The 13,534-nt window shown below is 42.0% G+C and overlaps 1 protein-coding gene across 4 annotated transcripts in view; it reads right to left on the bottom strand.

Moving 5' to 3' along the window:
* Positions 1–235: 235 nt before the first annotated feature.
* The window catches only part of rab28 (RAB28, member RAS oncogene family), a 63,425-nt gene continuing 50,126 nt past the window's right edge, over positions 236–13,534 (bottom strand). The window contains exons 5-8 of one of the 4 annotated variants that reach the window (XM_061686496.1): positions 10,055–10,158; positions 9,897–9,956; positions 3,792–3,893; positions 2,826–2,912 (exon numbers count right to left, since the gene is read on the bottom strand). In XM_061686496.1, the coding sequence (XP_061542480.1) occupies positions 3,798–3,893; positions 9,897–9,956; positions 10,055–10,158 (260 nt within the window). In that variant the 3' untranslated portion in view covers positions 2,826–2,912; positions 3,792–3,797. Of the gene's footprint in view, positions 2,913–3,791; positions 3,894–9,896; positions 9,975–10,054; positions 10,159–13,534 lie in introns of all 4 variants that reach the window. The other 3 variants (XM_061686494.1, XM_061686497.1, XM_061686495.1) reach the window with 3 other exon arrangements.

The raw sequence follows: 13,534 nt of genomic DNA, 5'->3' as shown, positions 1-13,534 counted from the left end.
TTCAAAGTCTTTGTGAGTATAAGGGCTTGTAATATGGCGTAAGGCACACAACCTATTTTGACAATAATACGGTGCAGCGGTACCTTGATTTACAAGTGCCTCAACTTACCTATTTTTCAAGTTACGAGCAGTCGCTTGGTCGGTTTTCTTGCTTTGTGTTGTGAGCCAAAATATGAGTTATGAGTGCGCTTCGGATAAGTGGAGGGGGAACAAAATGGAGAGCAGCAGTCGCTGGTGCACTTTCAGCCGTTTATTGAATGGTAAAAACAGCTAAACAAAGAAATATAAAAAGAGAAACCTAGCAGAGGTTGGAGAAGACACTCACACTGAACAGCAAGCTAACACGCACCGACAGCCATGTTCCTGACATCACTCACTCGGCCACAAACAACACTACAGCTGCTGTTGTGACTTGGGTTGTGTCACCATACAGGAATTACACTTTAATAAAACCAGTTTATTTCTTTACGTTCTCTTTGATTATGTTGTATTATGTTTTTGTACAATAAAGTGCTATTTGTATGTATTGGTCAATGAATTAAACTCATAAGTCAAGGTATTACTGTACTGGTAGACCTGCCTGGACACCTTTTGTATTAGCATAAGCATCGGTAGTAACACTAGAGTTGTGTGCCGTGTAAGCACAAACTTTGCCACAATTTCAATCTGTCAATGGTTTTGTAATCCTACCCAAGTTGTACTGTTCACTTTGGAAATAATACATACAATAAGACAAACTTTTGCTTTGTTCTTGAGCAATTGTTGTGTTAGCTTTGGGTTTTTTCCTGGTTGCCTGAACTGTTTGTTAAGTTGTGTTGTTGTTGTTTTTTTTGTACCGACCTGTTTGATGAGTGGTATTTTTTTCATTAGCATTTTGCATTGGCTGACAACTAGTCCAGAGTGTACCCAGCTGCCCACCCAAAACCTTCATGAGGATGAACGGTATAGAAAATGGATGATTTCATTATGTCGTAGGATTAGCATTGGAACTTACATTATTTTCACGTGTTCTGGTGTTTTCTATACGAACGCCGCTTGTTAAATTGATCAATATTTATTTGAAGTCATTATAATGACTAATGAGTGCTACCCAGATTTTACTTTTTACGCCAGGAATGATAACCATTTGTGATACATTGTTCATTAGCAACAATGCCTCACACCAAGTCGCTAAGCAAACAGGAAGTTCAGCTTTGAGCCGTCCAACCTCGACAAGCACGCCAGGGTGGCAAAGGCTCACCCTTTCCCCAGCATTATTCCTGCGCTGATATTTTTTGCTTCCGTCTGTAGACGCGACAATATAGTGCAGGTCTGAGCTTGGAAATGGACTGCGGTTGTTTTCTTTGCAAAAACACCTGTCCAAATAGCAGCAAAGCCAAGGGCAACTCTCGCCTGTCAACACTGGTGACAGCTCTCGACAAAAAAAAAAAAAAATCCAGCCGAGACAATTCCTAAGACGTCCACTCGAGCGAAACAATGCACATGGGGCTTGAATGACCCGAGCTGGGCCGACCATTTCTACCCTGTTTGTAGTCGTCATTGAGGCCAACACCTGGTTGGAGAGATACTGTCTTTGTTTTGTTTATCTGTGCGGTTTCAAAGGCACTTAATCCACTGGTTTCAGTGACACTGACGGGGCAAAAAAAGGGGCTTGAACACAGAGCCCTCATATAACAAAAGGCTGCGCTATTTAGTGGTTAATTAATAGCGTTTACGAGCTTTTATAAGGTGTTTGTATCATTTGTCCAGAGTGGATTTCGTGGCTATTTTAGTGAAGATTTACAGAACAAAGACCAGGTGGATCATTAGCCACCAGCGACTTGGCTCGCGCTGGATAGGGAGGGAGCGGGAGTGGTCATGTTTCAGCCCCTCATGCTTAAATTTCAACACACGGATACTTAGTCTGAAATGTTCTTATCCAGCACACAGCTTCCATCACCATTATCATCAGTTCACAGTAAGCATGGATTAGATGAGTGAAAGATTGCAAAGAAACTACTAATACTTTGCTACCTCAACTAATTGAAACCACATCCACTTATCAATTCTTATATTCAACATAAACCTTTTATTTAAAAACACAAACCAGCTAAGCAATCATCAGTTAAAACTGTACATATGCAAGTTATCATCATTATATTTACATAGCGGAAATCTAGATGTGCACATTTAACGACTTCTAGTATTGTTTTGATGGGTACGGTGGAGCTTTTGATGGATGCCATGTTTAAATGTCAACAATTACATATAGTGTATAAACTACTAACAATGTGTCACTCTTCACTAGCAATAAGTACATGTAAACATCTCTTCTAAGGCTTTATCAACACTGTTGCCATTGAAGTGCGTAAAGATACATATTTAGAGAGGAAATACTCTTAATAGCTGAGCATGATTTAAGTGGAATCATCAAGAAATATGCGATTTTAAAAAGTCTGTCGTTTGCAAATTATGCTCACTAGTCTACTGTGGAAAACAAAGCGCTATTTAATTTTAGCATGAGACATTCCCAAATGTCTCCAAACTGTTGTAATACCTTGTTGCTTGTCATCTGTCTTTAAACCAAAAACACATTCTGTTGTTGTTGCGAGGTAGCGACGGAGACTAACCCATGAACTCAAATTCTGATCCGCAGATAAATCACAGGAATAAAATGAGAGCTGATTGGTGGTTTGTCACTAAATTAACGCCTTTTGTTCTTCAGTTGAGCCGTACGAGGGACACACACGAGTACAGACGACAGTTTGACCAAGTCAGCCCGGGAGTAAAATACTGAGTGACTGACTGATGAGATGGCATCCTGGTGGCTTTGCGTGGACTCACTGCACCGCACACATGGAACTGCGAGGATGGTTGACCGTCCGGGCCATCATGTCCTGACTGTAGTTTACGATGTCCGCTTTGACCACACGCTGCAAAAACACAGAAAGTGATAAACACACCAGTTAGTCACAGCATTGGTTGTTCAGAAAGAAAGGGGAAGAAAAAAATGTATTAAAACACACTTTTTATGTATTTGAACACATACATAGCAAGAATAAAATGTATAGAAAATACTGTATGAAGTGTAGTGTCTGTGTGCTAGATATGTGCCTTTAAGAGGCCCAGGCCTGGTGGGGTGGCATGTGATGTCAGCGAGTCCGCGTGATTGTATGAGCGTGAGCAGGGGTTGACAGCAGCTTATGCATCAGTGTGCCCATTGTGTTAATGTCACACAATCCTGATAAAAGGCTGAGTGTATTTTTTTTGTGTGTGTGGTGTCAATGCAGGCACTTGTTGATCTTATACCATGCACAACATAAATGAGTACACACCCACTTTGAAAAGTATGCTTTTTATCCATTTCTCATTGAACACAATAATTGTCAGAATTTTTGCTACACTCACCTGTGGTTGAATCTTTGTAAGTTAGACTGTATTAATAACAAATTTTCTTCGCTAGACTTGTGCACTCATTTCTGCAACATTGAAACATTCACCGAATTTATGAGAAAGAAATTAATTATTGTGTGAGCACATTGACAAATCGCTTTGTATATGTGTTCATAGGTTATTACGCCATAGAAAATATCTGACAACTTTTCTAAAAAGTCTGTTGGGGTGTAATCGTTGATGTTGAGCACTGTAATGGTCATTATAAAGTAGGTGCTTTAGAACAACACAACTTGCATTGTTGGACTAAGGGGGTTCTATAAGTCCAAGAACTCTGAACTAAATACTCCCACTACAACAGGGTCACTACTTAATCAGCTAGTGAGACTTATGTACAGTACGCTACTGTGGAAACATACTTCCAACTACTGAACCGAACATATTTTGCTTTGCTGGCAGTTCTCTTGTCTAAACGGGCCTTCATCCTGAGGGTAGTTGACCAGCTCGGCCTTCACGATCCTCTGAGCAGGTACGACACATCAGAGCCAGCCGAGAGATTGAGTACAGACAAGGACCAAAGAAAGGGAAAAGAATAAACAGTAATGAGAGTGAGAGCGGGTTGAGCGAGGACATTTGGAATGAAATTAGTAGGAAATTATGGCGTGATACAAATTAAAAATAAACATGAAGACAAAAAGCTAAACGATGACATCATTGCTAAGAGAAAAGGAGCGGTCATGTCCCATTAGCAGGCGCACGGACGTTTGGTTGGCTGATGAATGAGCTGCTGAAGCCTGGTGTCAAAGTCAGTGACAGATCCGAGGGCTCGCTATCTGATCTCAAAGACAGAGGAGCAAGATGGAGGGGGCAGGCGGGCAGATATAATTCTGTCATGGGTCGTGACCTTTGTGCTCACCTTGCTACAACTGACAGCTGATAATGAGGCTTGACTAGGCCAATGGCTACCCTTCAGACCAAGCAGCTGGAGTAGACGTCCCAGATCAAAAATATTAAAAAAAAAAAAAAAAAAAAAAAGCTCATTATTATTAAAGAATCCGATCCAAACAGGAAGTGTCATGGCCTTTGTGGTAGTCTAATAATAGAACCTCTGAAGTGGAATGCCAACTCAAGTGCACCTCACAAGACCTCAGTGAGTCAAGGATTAACTGTGCTGCTGTGTTTTGCTTTGTCTTAGGTTTTTGCAATGACTTTTTGCTGCACTTTTCCCTTAAGACAAAGGATTTGTGCACATTGTCAACAATATAAGCGTATTCTAAAAACAGTTTCCTACTAATGTTGTTCAAGTGGTCATTTGAAAATGGAAACGTGTTCCATGTTGATATTTATCTATTTCCTACTTCACCAAATTGTGATGTTTTGTATTTTTAGGGATGCATGTTTTTTTTCCACTGATAAAATAACCGATAATTTGCTGCTTCTCCAAGACGAAACCAATACCCAATATTATTTTTGTTTATGGTTTATATCAGGGGTCTTTAACAATTTCCAGACCAAGACCTGGAGCGGGAACCCCCTACTTATGTATATTGTATATACAGACCCTTTCCAAAAAAATTTAATATCATGGAAAAGTATATTTATTTCCATAATTCCATTCAAAAACTGAAACTTTCATAGATTATAGATTCAGGGCCCACAATTTAAACCATTACAAGTATTGATTTGTTTATTTTTACATAATTTGAGCTTCCAGCTCATAAAACCCACAAAATCAGGAATTCAAAACATTAGAATACTGTGAAGGAAATCACCCTTTACTTCACAGTTTTTGTAGAAAAAAGAAAAAAAAGAAATTAGGGTCACATTAAATCAATCAAAATATGGTACTTTCAAAACGATATGTTAATCTTCAATACTTGGTTGGGAATCCCTTTGCTTGAATCACTGCCTCGATGCACCATGGCATTGAGGCAATCAGCCAGTGGCATTGCCTGGGAGTTATGGAAGCCCAGACTTCCTTGATGCTTGCTGTCAGTCCTTTGTTTTTGGGTCTGATGCCCCTCATTTTCGTCTTGAGAGATTGTCAATGGGGTTTAGATCTGCCGAGTTGGCTGGCCAGTCAAGCACTGTGATGGCATGGGTATCAAACCAGGTTTTGGTGCTTCTGGCGGAATGGGCAGGGGCCAGGTCCTGCTGGAAAATGAAATCTGCATCTCCATACAGATCCTCAGCAGAAGCAATCATGAAGACATTTTGGTAGACAGTTGCGGTGACCTTGGATTTAAGAAAGCAGAGATTAGCAACACGTGCACTGGACATTGGACCCCAAATCATGACTGACTTTACGTTCATCGGAAAAGAGGACTTTGGACCACTGGCCAACCGTCCAGTCCTTCTTCTCCTTGGCCCAGTTGAGACGCTTCCCATGTTGGCTCAGGCTCAGACCTGAGGAAGCCAACAGTTGTAGCCCATCTCCCGGATGCGTCTGAATGTGGTGTTTTTTGAAGCTGTGACTCGCGCCTCATTCCACTCTTTCTGGACCTACGCTAGATTCTTGAATCTTCTCTGTTTGATAATCCACTGAAGCCCACGGTCATCTCTTTTGCTGGTGCATCTTCTCTTGCCACATTTTGTCCTTCCACTAGAATTTCCATTGATATGCTTAGACGCAGCACTCTGTGAACAGTCGGCCTCCTTAGCTATGAACTTTTGTGGCTTAACCATCCTATGGAGGGTATAAATGATGGTCTTCTGGCCAGTTGTCAAGTCTGCAGTCTTCCCCATTTTGAACCCAAGTGAGACAATTGAACCAAACTGAAGCAATTTAATGACACCTGGGAAACCTGTGCCGGTCGGTGCTTTGCGTTTAGTAGATTATTAGTGTGTGACACTCAATTTAAAACATTTATGGCCTACAAAATTGGTTTGATTTCTACACAGTATTCTAATTTTTTTAACTCCTGATTTCGTGGGTTTTATGAGCTAGAAGCCCAAATTATGTAAAAATAAACAAATTGTTTAAATTGTGGGCTCTGAATCTATAATCTATGAAAGTTTAACTTTTTTAATGGAATTATGGAAATTAATAAACTTTTCCATGATATAAAATTTTTTGGGAAACGGTCTGTAATTGTCTTTTATTTTAAGGTGGTCCTATAATAGAATGCCTTTTTATTATCATTATACACAATGAGATTGAGATGAGATGCCATGTATAAATGGACCTGCAATCAAGACTAAGATATTAAAATAACAAACAGATTCAAATATTCATGTTTTTTTAATCAATGTAAGAACAGGCCATCATTCATGTTCATGTTTAAAGTTATTTGAATTTGTGGCGAGACGGAGAGGGGCGGGGGCCAGGGGGAGTGTTGGTGCTCAGTAAACTGGTGTTGTGACACACTAATGAGGAAGGCTGTTGTGTGCTTCGATGTTCTTCCATTTATAGATGATCTAATTTATTGTCCAGTGAGCAAATATCGGAAAGGAAGGGGTTAGCTGTTGTTACCTTAGCTGTTAGCCCATTGCGTCAACCATGCTTCCGCATGCGGCCAAACTGCCCCCGCTTGTTCCTCTATCGTCTTGTGCTGCTAGGTGACTCCACTGCTTCGTAGGCTGCTGGGTCTTGTCGCAAGCGTCGTAGTTCCGAACTCAAAATCACTGGATGATGATGATGTAATTTCAGCAAGTGTTGGCTAACATATGCTAATTTACTGCGGATGTTGACTATTTTTTATGTCTTAGTCAAAGAATTTTGGTAAAAATATTCATGACTATCACAAGCCAATGCAACAGCAGCCGCTTGGCTGGGGGCACTGTCGAGTGCCAACCAGCAGGCCACTGAATGATATGGCTCTTAATATCGATCCAGTTTTCTTAAAAAAAAAAATTATATCGGACCAATCAGTCTGATGTCATATTTTTCCAATATTGGGCCGATACGTGCATCCTGAGATTTATTTATTTTTTTTTACTCTTTTTAGCCCCCTTTCCACCAACCATCCCACAAACTTTGAGTTCTTGGTAGCAGAGGTTCCCGGTAGCAAAAGGTTCCTGTGGCCGATGTGGTTTGCGTTACCGCTGCACCAAATTAGTTCAAGGTATTTTATCCAAATGGGAGAGTTATTCCTTACTAACACTTGTAGGATTAGAGGTTAACACGAGTGGATGTTGACTCCCGCTCCCTCCCACACCCACAGAGATCACCCCCACACCCTCCCAATCAAGTGTTTTTAAAATATCTGCCCAATCCTGCATGTTTTTAAAATATCTGACCCAATCCCACTCACTCCCACTCCCACAGAGATTGATCCCAATCCCAAGTGAGCAATATTTAGCTCTATGCTCAGGGGAAATGTTCAAATATCGATTGTATTAAAGTTAAAATAAACTAACTGCATCCATGTTCTTCACTCCCGTCCCGTCTTTAATATCGATTGTATTAAAGTTAAAATAAACTAACTGCATCCATGTTCTTCACTCCCGTCACGGTTTCCACTCCCATCAACTCCTGTCTAATGGTTTCCACTCCCTTCAATTCCGACATCCTCCCGCTCTCGATGACTTTTGCTCCCACTCCTGCCCAATCTGGTGATTGATAGTGAAGTTCACTCCAATTCTGTGGGAATCCCACAGGACCCGGTGGGACTCCTGAAAAATGTCAGCCTCTATCCTGGATCTTACAAAAGTCATTGCAGGCAACTCAACCTTTCAAGTTAGTTGTGCTCAATCACCTACCCTTTTATTTCCGTGCAAGCGAAACTGACGTCCATTCATGTTAATCATGATAAGGGTTCATTTGAGCCGTGCTTTGTGTGGTGCCTCACCTAGGACCTGTTTGCCATGGGTGACCCTGCCAGGGGCATAAAGCCCCAGACAACTTAGCTCCTAGAAACACTGGGACACACAAACCCCTCCACCACGATAAAGTGACAGCTCAATATTAATATTAAAAAAATACATAAATACGTGTTTAAAAAACTGTGTCATCAATTCCACCCAAAGTGTTCTGATATGGCACGGTGATCGACTGGTTAGCACATCTGCCTCACAGTTCTGAGGACCGGGGTTCAAATCCCAGCCCCGCCTGTGTGGAGTTTGCATGTTCTCCCCGTGCCTGCGTGGGTTTTCTCCGGGCACTCCGGTTTCCTCCCACATCCCAAAAACATGCACGGTAGGTTGATTGGAAACTCTGACTTGCCCTTAGGTGTGAATGTGAGCGCGAATGGTTGTTTGTTTCTATGAGCCCTGCGATTGGCTGGCGACCGGTTCAGGGTGTACCCCGCCTCCTGCCTGAAGATAGCTGGGATAGGCTCCAGTAGCCTGCGACCCTAGTGAGGATAAGCGGTGAAAGTAAATGGATGGATGGATGGTGTTCTGATATCTGATGAGCATTTATTTGAGTCCTTGGGGAATGGTACATGATAAGATATATTACATTTATGTTTTGGAATCAGATTGGGAAAAGAAAAGTCAAAAAAAAATAAAAAAATAACTATAATGGAAATTCCAAAACTATTGTAACCCTGGTTTGAACATTAAATTGCTTGTCTTTGTAGTGTACTCAAATGAATAAAGGTGGAAAAGGATTTGCAAATTATTGTTTTCTGTTTGTACTGACATTTTACAAAATGTCTCAACATTGGAATTGGGGTTTGTAGTGAGAACCAAATCTCAGAATTCACTTTACACTGTCTTCAATATTTTTATGAGATAAGATTTTCTTTTGTCACCATATAATCCAAAGTAGTATTCCCTAATTAAGTCGACAAGACCGCCACAGTGTGTCAATCAGTTTTTCTTCACACAGCCTCTCACTGCACTTGATAAACACGGATTAAAGTACTGTGTTCTTGTGATAGTGGGGAGGAAGAGCAAAGTAGATGGACGGTTCCATTAGTCAGTAGGCAGCAGTAGTGGTCGTGGTAATGATGGGCTTGAGAACCTATCCAGTCCTCTTCTTACATGCTCTCCTCCTTCTCCTCCTCTCGCGAGGCCGTGACCTCCCTGCAGGCCCCAGCTCATCAAGCACTACCCAGCCAGCGTGGCTCCAACCACTCGTATCGGGCCGAGGATTAATGTTTCTGGGGGAGGTGACCCTGTAAATCCTACAGCTGCCACATTCGGGCACCTCAGTCTCGCTGGCAGGCCTGGAGACTCTTTTAGGCCAACGGGGTGCGTTGGGGAGATAAACCAAATAAATCAGCCAGCCAAAGTAACCTTCTCACCCCCATAACTGCATACCTTTAACCTCTGACTTCACGCATTAATGCGGCCAATGTGGGTCTTATTTACAGATGGGCAACCTCACTGGCAGGTAGAGCATCACTGGAGGCAGACGCAACAAACCATTGTTTATGCAACAAAAGGTCATTTACAGTGTCTGGCGACCTCCGCTGACCTAACACACTCCCTGTGACCTCCATTACAAACAGCATAACGTTACATACTGTGACCGACCATTTTTCTCAGGTCAATTAATCCAGGAAGGCTGAGAAAAGTAACGTCAAAATGTTGTGAGGAGAGACATTTTGTTGAAATCTGAGACTTGAATGACTCACCTGGGACTGTTCTATTTCAGCTTTGTTCAGCTTCACACCGAGAATCTCAGCCGCAACCCTCTGGAAACAAAGATACACCTGAAGAGAGAAATAGACGTGAAACAATAATCCTACCACATGTGATCAGAATCATGCTTTTATTGTCATCTGACACTCACCGAGTCCCCAGTCTTGGCCGACACGAACTGACTGATGAGGCTATTCTCTTGGCAAAAGCGCTGGTGCTTGTCGGCCTTCACCGTTCTCATGTGCTCCAGGTCGACTGGCGAGGAAACACAAGCGGGACACATGAGTAGGTTCACGTGTTTCTCACTTCAGGTTAACGGTCACATATATAGAAATATAAACAGCAGAGATAAATGTTTACATAACCCAGAGACACAAGGTGTCTGACAACAAAACATAATGCAATAGTTATGTTGCTGTCAACACTGGAGACAGCCATTACTAGTTTCATGTTTCTAAAGCGCAAAATGTTGTCAAGCTTTGGGGCCCAGTCAGCTGGGATAGGGTCCAGTTCCTGTGATGACCCTGAACAGCAGTATAAAAGACGGACAGATGGACAGACAGACATGTACCGGGTACTAAGAGATGTAAAGATAGAGCCTGCATTCTTTCATATGATCCTCTAAAATCGATCCAAGAATAAAGTCTATCTATTATGGCTGCACTGTCTTTTGTTTGATCATCGTCAATAGTCCCATCGGAAAAATTCCTGACCTTGTTGGGGGAAAAGAACTCATGTACCCAACATGCAGTGTACGCATCCTTCAACCAATCACAATCTTTCTCTGAATTGGGGGTCGGCATGTCTCAGGTGGTAGAGCCGTCGTTTCCCAACCCAAAAAGGTTGAGGGTCCGATCCTCAGCCCCTGTGACCTTGTCCAAGTATCCTCGAGGAAGATAGTGAACCCCAGTTCCTTCTAATGCTGCATCATCAGTTGGCGAATGAAGAGACAGTGTTAAAAGTTCTTTGAGTACCTTGAAGGTAGAAAAGCGCCCTAGAAGTGAAAGGCTATTTTACAAAAAAATAAGCTTGAAAAACATTCTTGAAATAAAGAGACAAAACGTTCTTGTTTCAAGTTGTTTGTCACTCCCAGCTGTAGTTTACTGTAAAACTGTAACTTGAAAAATAAATAATTAATAACGAATGTCCGCTACCCTAAGTGCTAGCATACGGTCATAAGAAAAACTAGACATGCTACCAAGATTAGCAATGATGCTATTGTATATGATAACCCTTCAAACAACAAACGGAGCAGCCCAGAGATGTGTTGTTGTCTCTAAAGTGCTTCGGGGGATGTTTTGGACAATCCAAGGAGATCTTGAGGTAATGTTCATGTGCTTTTAATACGGCTCGTAAGCAGGTAACATTACTCGCTAGCTAGTGTTAGCACTAACGTTTATACATAAACATGCTGGCGTTCTGTCGATTTATGCTCTAAAGTTTCAGTAAACATTGGTTTGTGTGTGCAAATAAATGTTGACATTGCCGAGCAAGGCAGGTGATTCATTATTTCAAATTGTAATCCTATTGGTCGACATCGGGTGATATGTCGGAGCGTTGGTCATGTGTCACACAACGTGCAAGAAAACATGCTTGACTTTTAATTTTGGCATCGTGGGGCCAAATTGTTGGTTTATATTATTTATTTATTTATGACATATTTTAAAAATGTCAGTATAATTCTGTGTTCTGTGGAGCAGTTTATTTTCTACTGAAGCTATTATAAACTCTCCAAAAAAAGAAAACTTTGTGCTCATTTTCATGTCACGAGTATGTTATCCTGTATTTCTTCATTTCACAGAGGGTACGGAAAGTATTCAGACCCCCTAAAGTTTTTCATTCTTTGTTATATTGCAGCCATTTGCTAAAATCATTTAAGCTCATTTGTTTTCCTCATTAATGTACACAAAGCACCCCATAATGACAGAAAAAACAGAATTGTTGAAATTTTTGCAGATTTATTAAAAAAGAAAAACTGAACTATAAGTATTCAGACTCTTTGTTCAGTATTTAGTCGAAGCACCCTTTTGAGCTAATACAGCCATGGGTCTTTTTGGGAATGATCCAACAAGTTTATCACACCTTGATTTGGGGATCCACTGCCATTCCACCTTGCAGCTCCTCTCCAGTTCTGTCAGGTTGGACAGTGAACGTTGGTGGACAGCCATTTTCAGGTCTCTCCAGAGATGCTCAAATGGGTTTAAGTCGGGGCTCTGGCTGGGCCATTCAAGAACGGTCACGGAGTTGTTCTGAAGCTATTGCTTCGTTATTTTAGCTGTATGCTTAGGGTCATTGTCTTGTTGGAAGGTGAACTTTCGGCCCAGTCGGAGGTCCTGAGCACTCGGGAGAAGGTTTTCGTCCAGGATATCCCTGTACTTCGCCGCATTCATCTTTCCTTTGGTTGCAACCAGTTGTCCTGTCCCTGCAGCTGAAAAACATACCCACAGCATGATGCTGCCACCACCGTGCTTCACTGTCGGGGCTGTATTTGACAGGTGATGAGCAGTACCTGGTTTTCTACACACACACCGCTTAGAATTAAGGCCAAAAAGTTGTATCTTGGTCTCATCAGACCATCCATCCATCCACCCATTGTCAACACCGCTTATCCTGGTTAGGGTCGCGGGGCGCTGGAGCCTATCCCAGCTGACTTCGGGCGAAAGGCGGACTATAGCCTGAACTGGTCGCCAGTCAGTCACAGGGCACATATAGACACGGACAACCATTTGCACTCACATTCACACCGTCACTGAGTGGGAACTGATCCCACGCTGCCCGCACCAAAGTCAGGCGAGTGTACCACTACACCATCAGTGACTTCCTCATCAGACCAGAGAATCTCAATTCTCACCATCTTGGAGGTCTTCAGGTGTTTTTTAGCGGGCTTTCATGTGTCTTGCACTGAGGAAAGGCTTCCGTCGGCCCACTCTGCCATAAAGCCCTGACTGGTGGAGGTCTGCAGTGATGGTTGACTTTCTAGAACTTTCTCCTATCTCCCGACTGCTTCTCTGGAGCTCAGCCACAGTGATCTTTGGGTTCTTCTTTACCTCTCTCACCAAGGCTCTTCTCCCCCGATTGCTCAGTTTGGCCAGACGGCCAGCTCTAGGCAGGGTTCTGGTCGTCCCAAACGTCTTCCATTTAAGGATTATGGAGGCCACTATGCTCTTAGGAACCTGAATTGCAGCAGAATTTTTTTTTTGTAACCTTGGCCAGATCTGTGCCTTGCAACAATTCTGCCTCTGAGCTCTTCAGGCAGTTCCTTTGACCTCATGATTCTCATTTTCTCTGACATGCACTGTGAGCTGTAAGGTCTTATATAGACAGGTGTGTGGCTTTCCTAATCAAGTCCAATCAGTATAATCAAACACATCTGAACTACAATGAAGGTGTAGAACCATCTCAAGGATGATCTGAAGAAATTGGCAGCACCCGATATAAATATGAGTGTCACATCAAGGGGTCTGTATACTAATCTGTGATATTTCAGTTTTTCGTTTTTAATAAATCTGCAAAGATTTCAACAATTCCGTTTTTTCTGTCAATATGGGGTGCTGCGTGTACATTAATGAGGGAAAAAATTTACTTAAATTATTTTTTCAAATAGCTGCAATATAACAAAGAGTGAAACATT

Source organism: Phycodurus eques, chromosome 9 (genome assembly GCF_024500275.1).
Source record: "Phycodurus eques isolate BA_2022a chromosome 9, UOR_Pequ_1.1, whole genome shotgun sequence".
Taxonomy (NCBI): Eukaryota; Metazoa; Chordata; class Actinopteri; order Syngnathiformes; family Syngnathidae; genus Phycodurus; species Phycodurus eques.
This window is presented reverse-complemented; position numbering and strand designations above follow the sequence as displayed.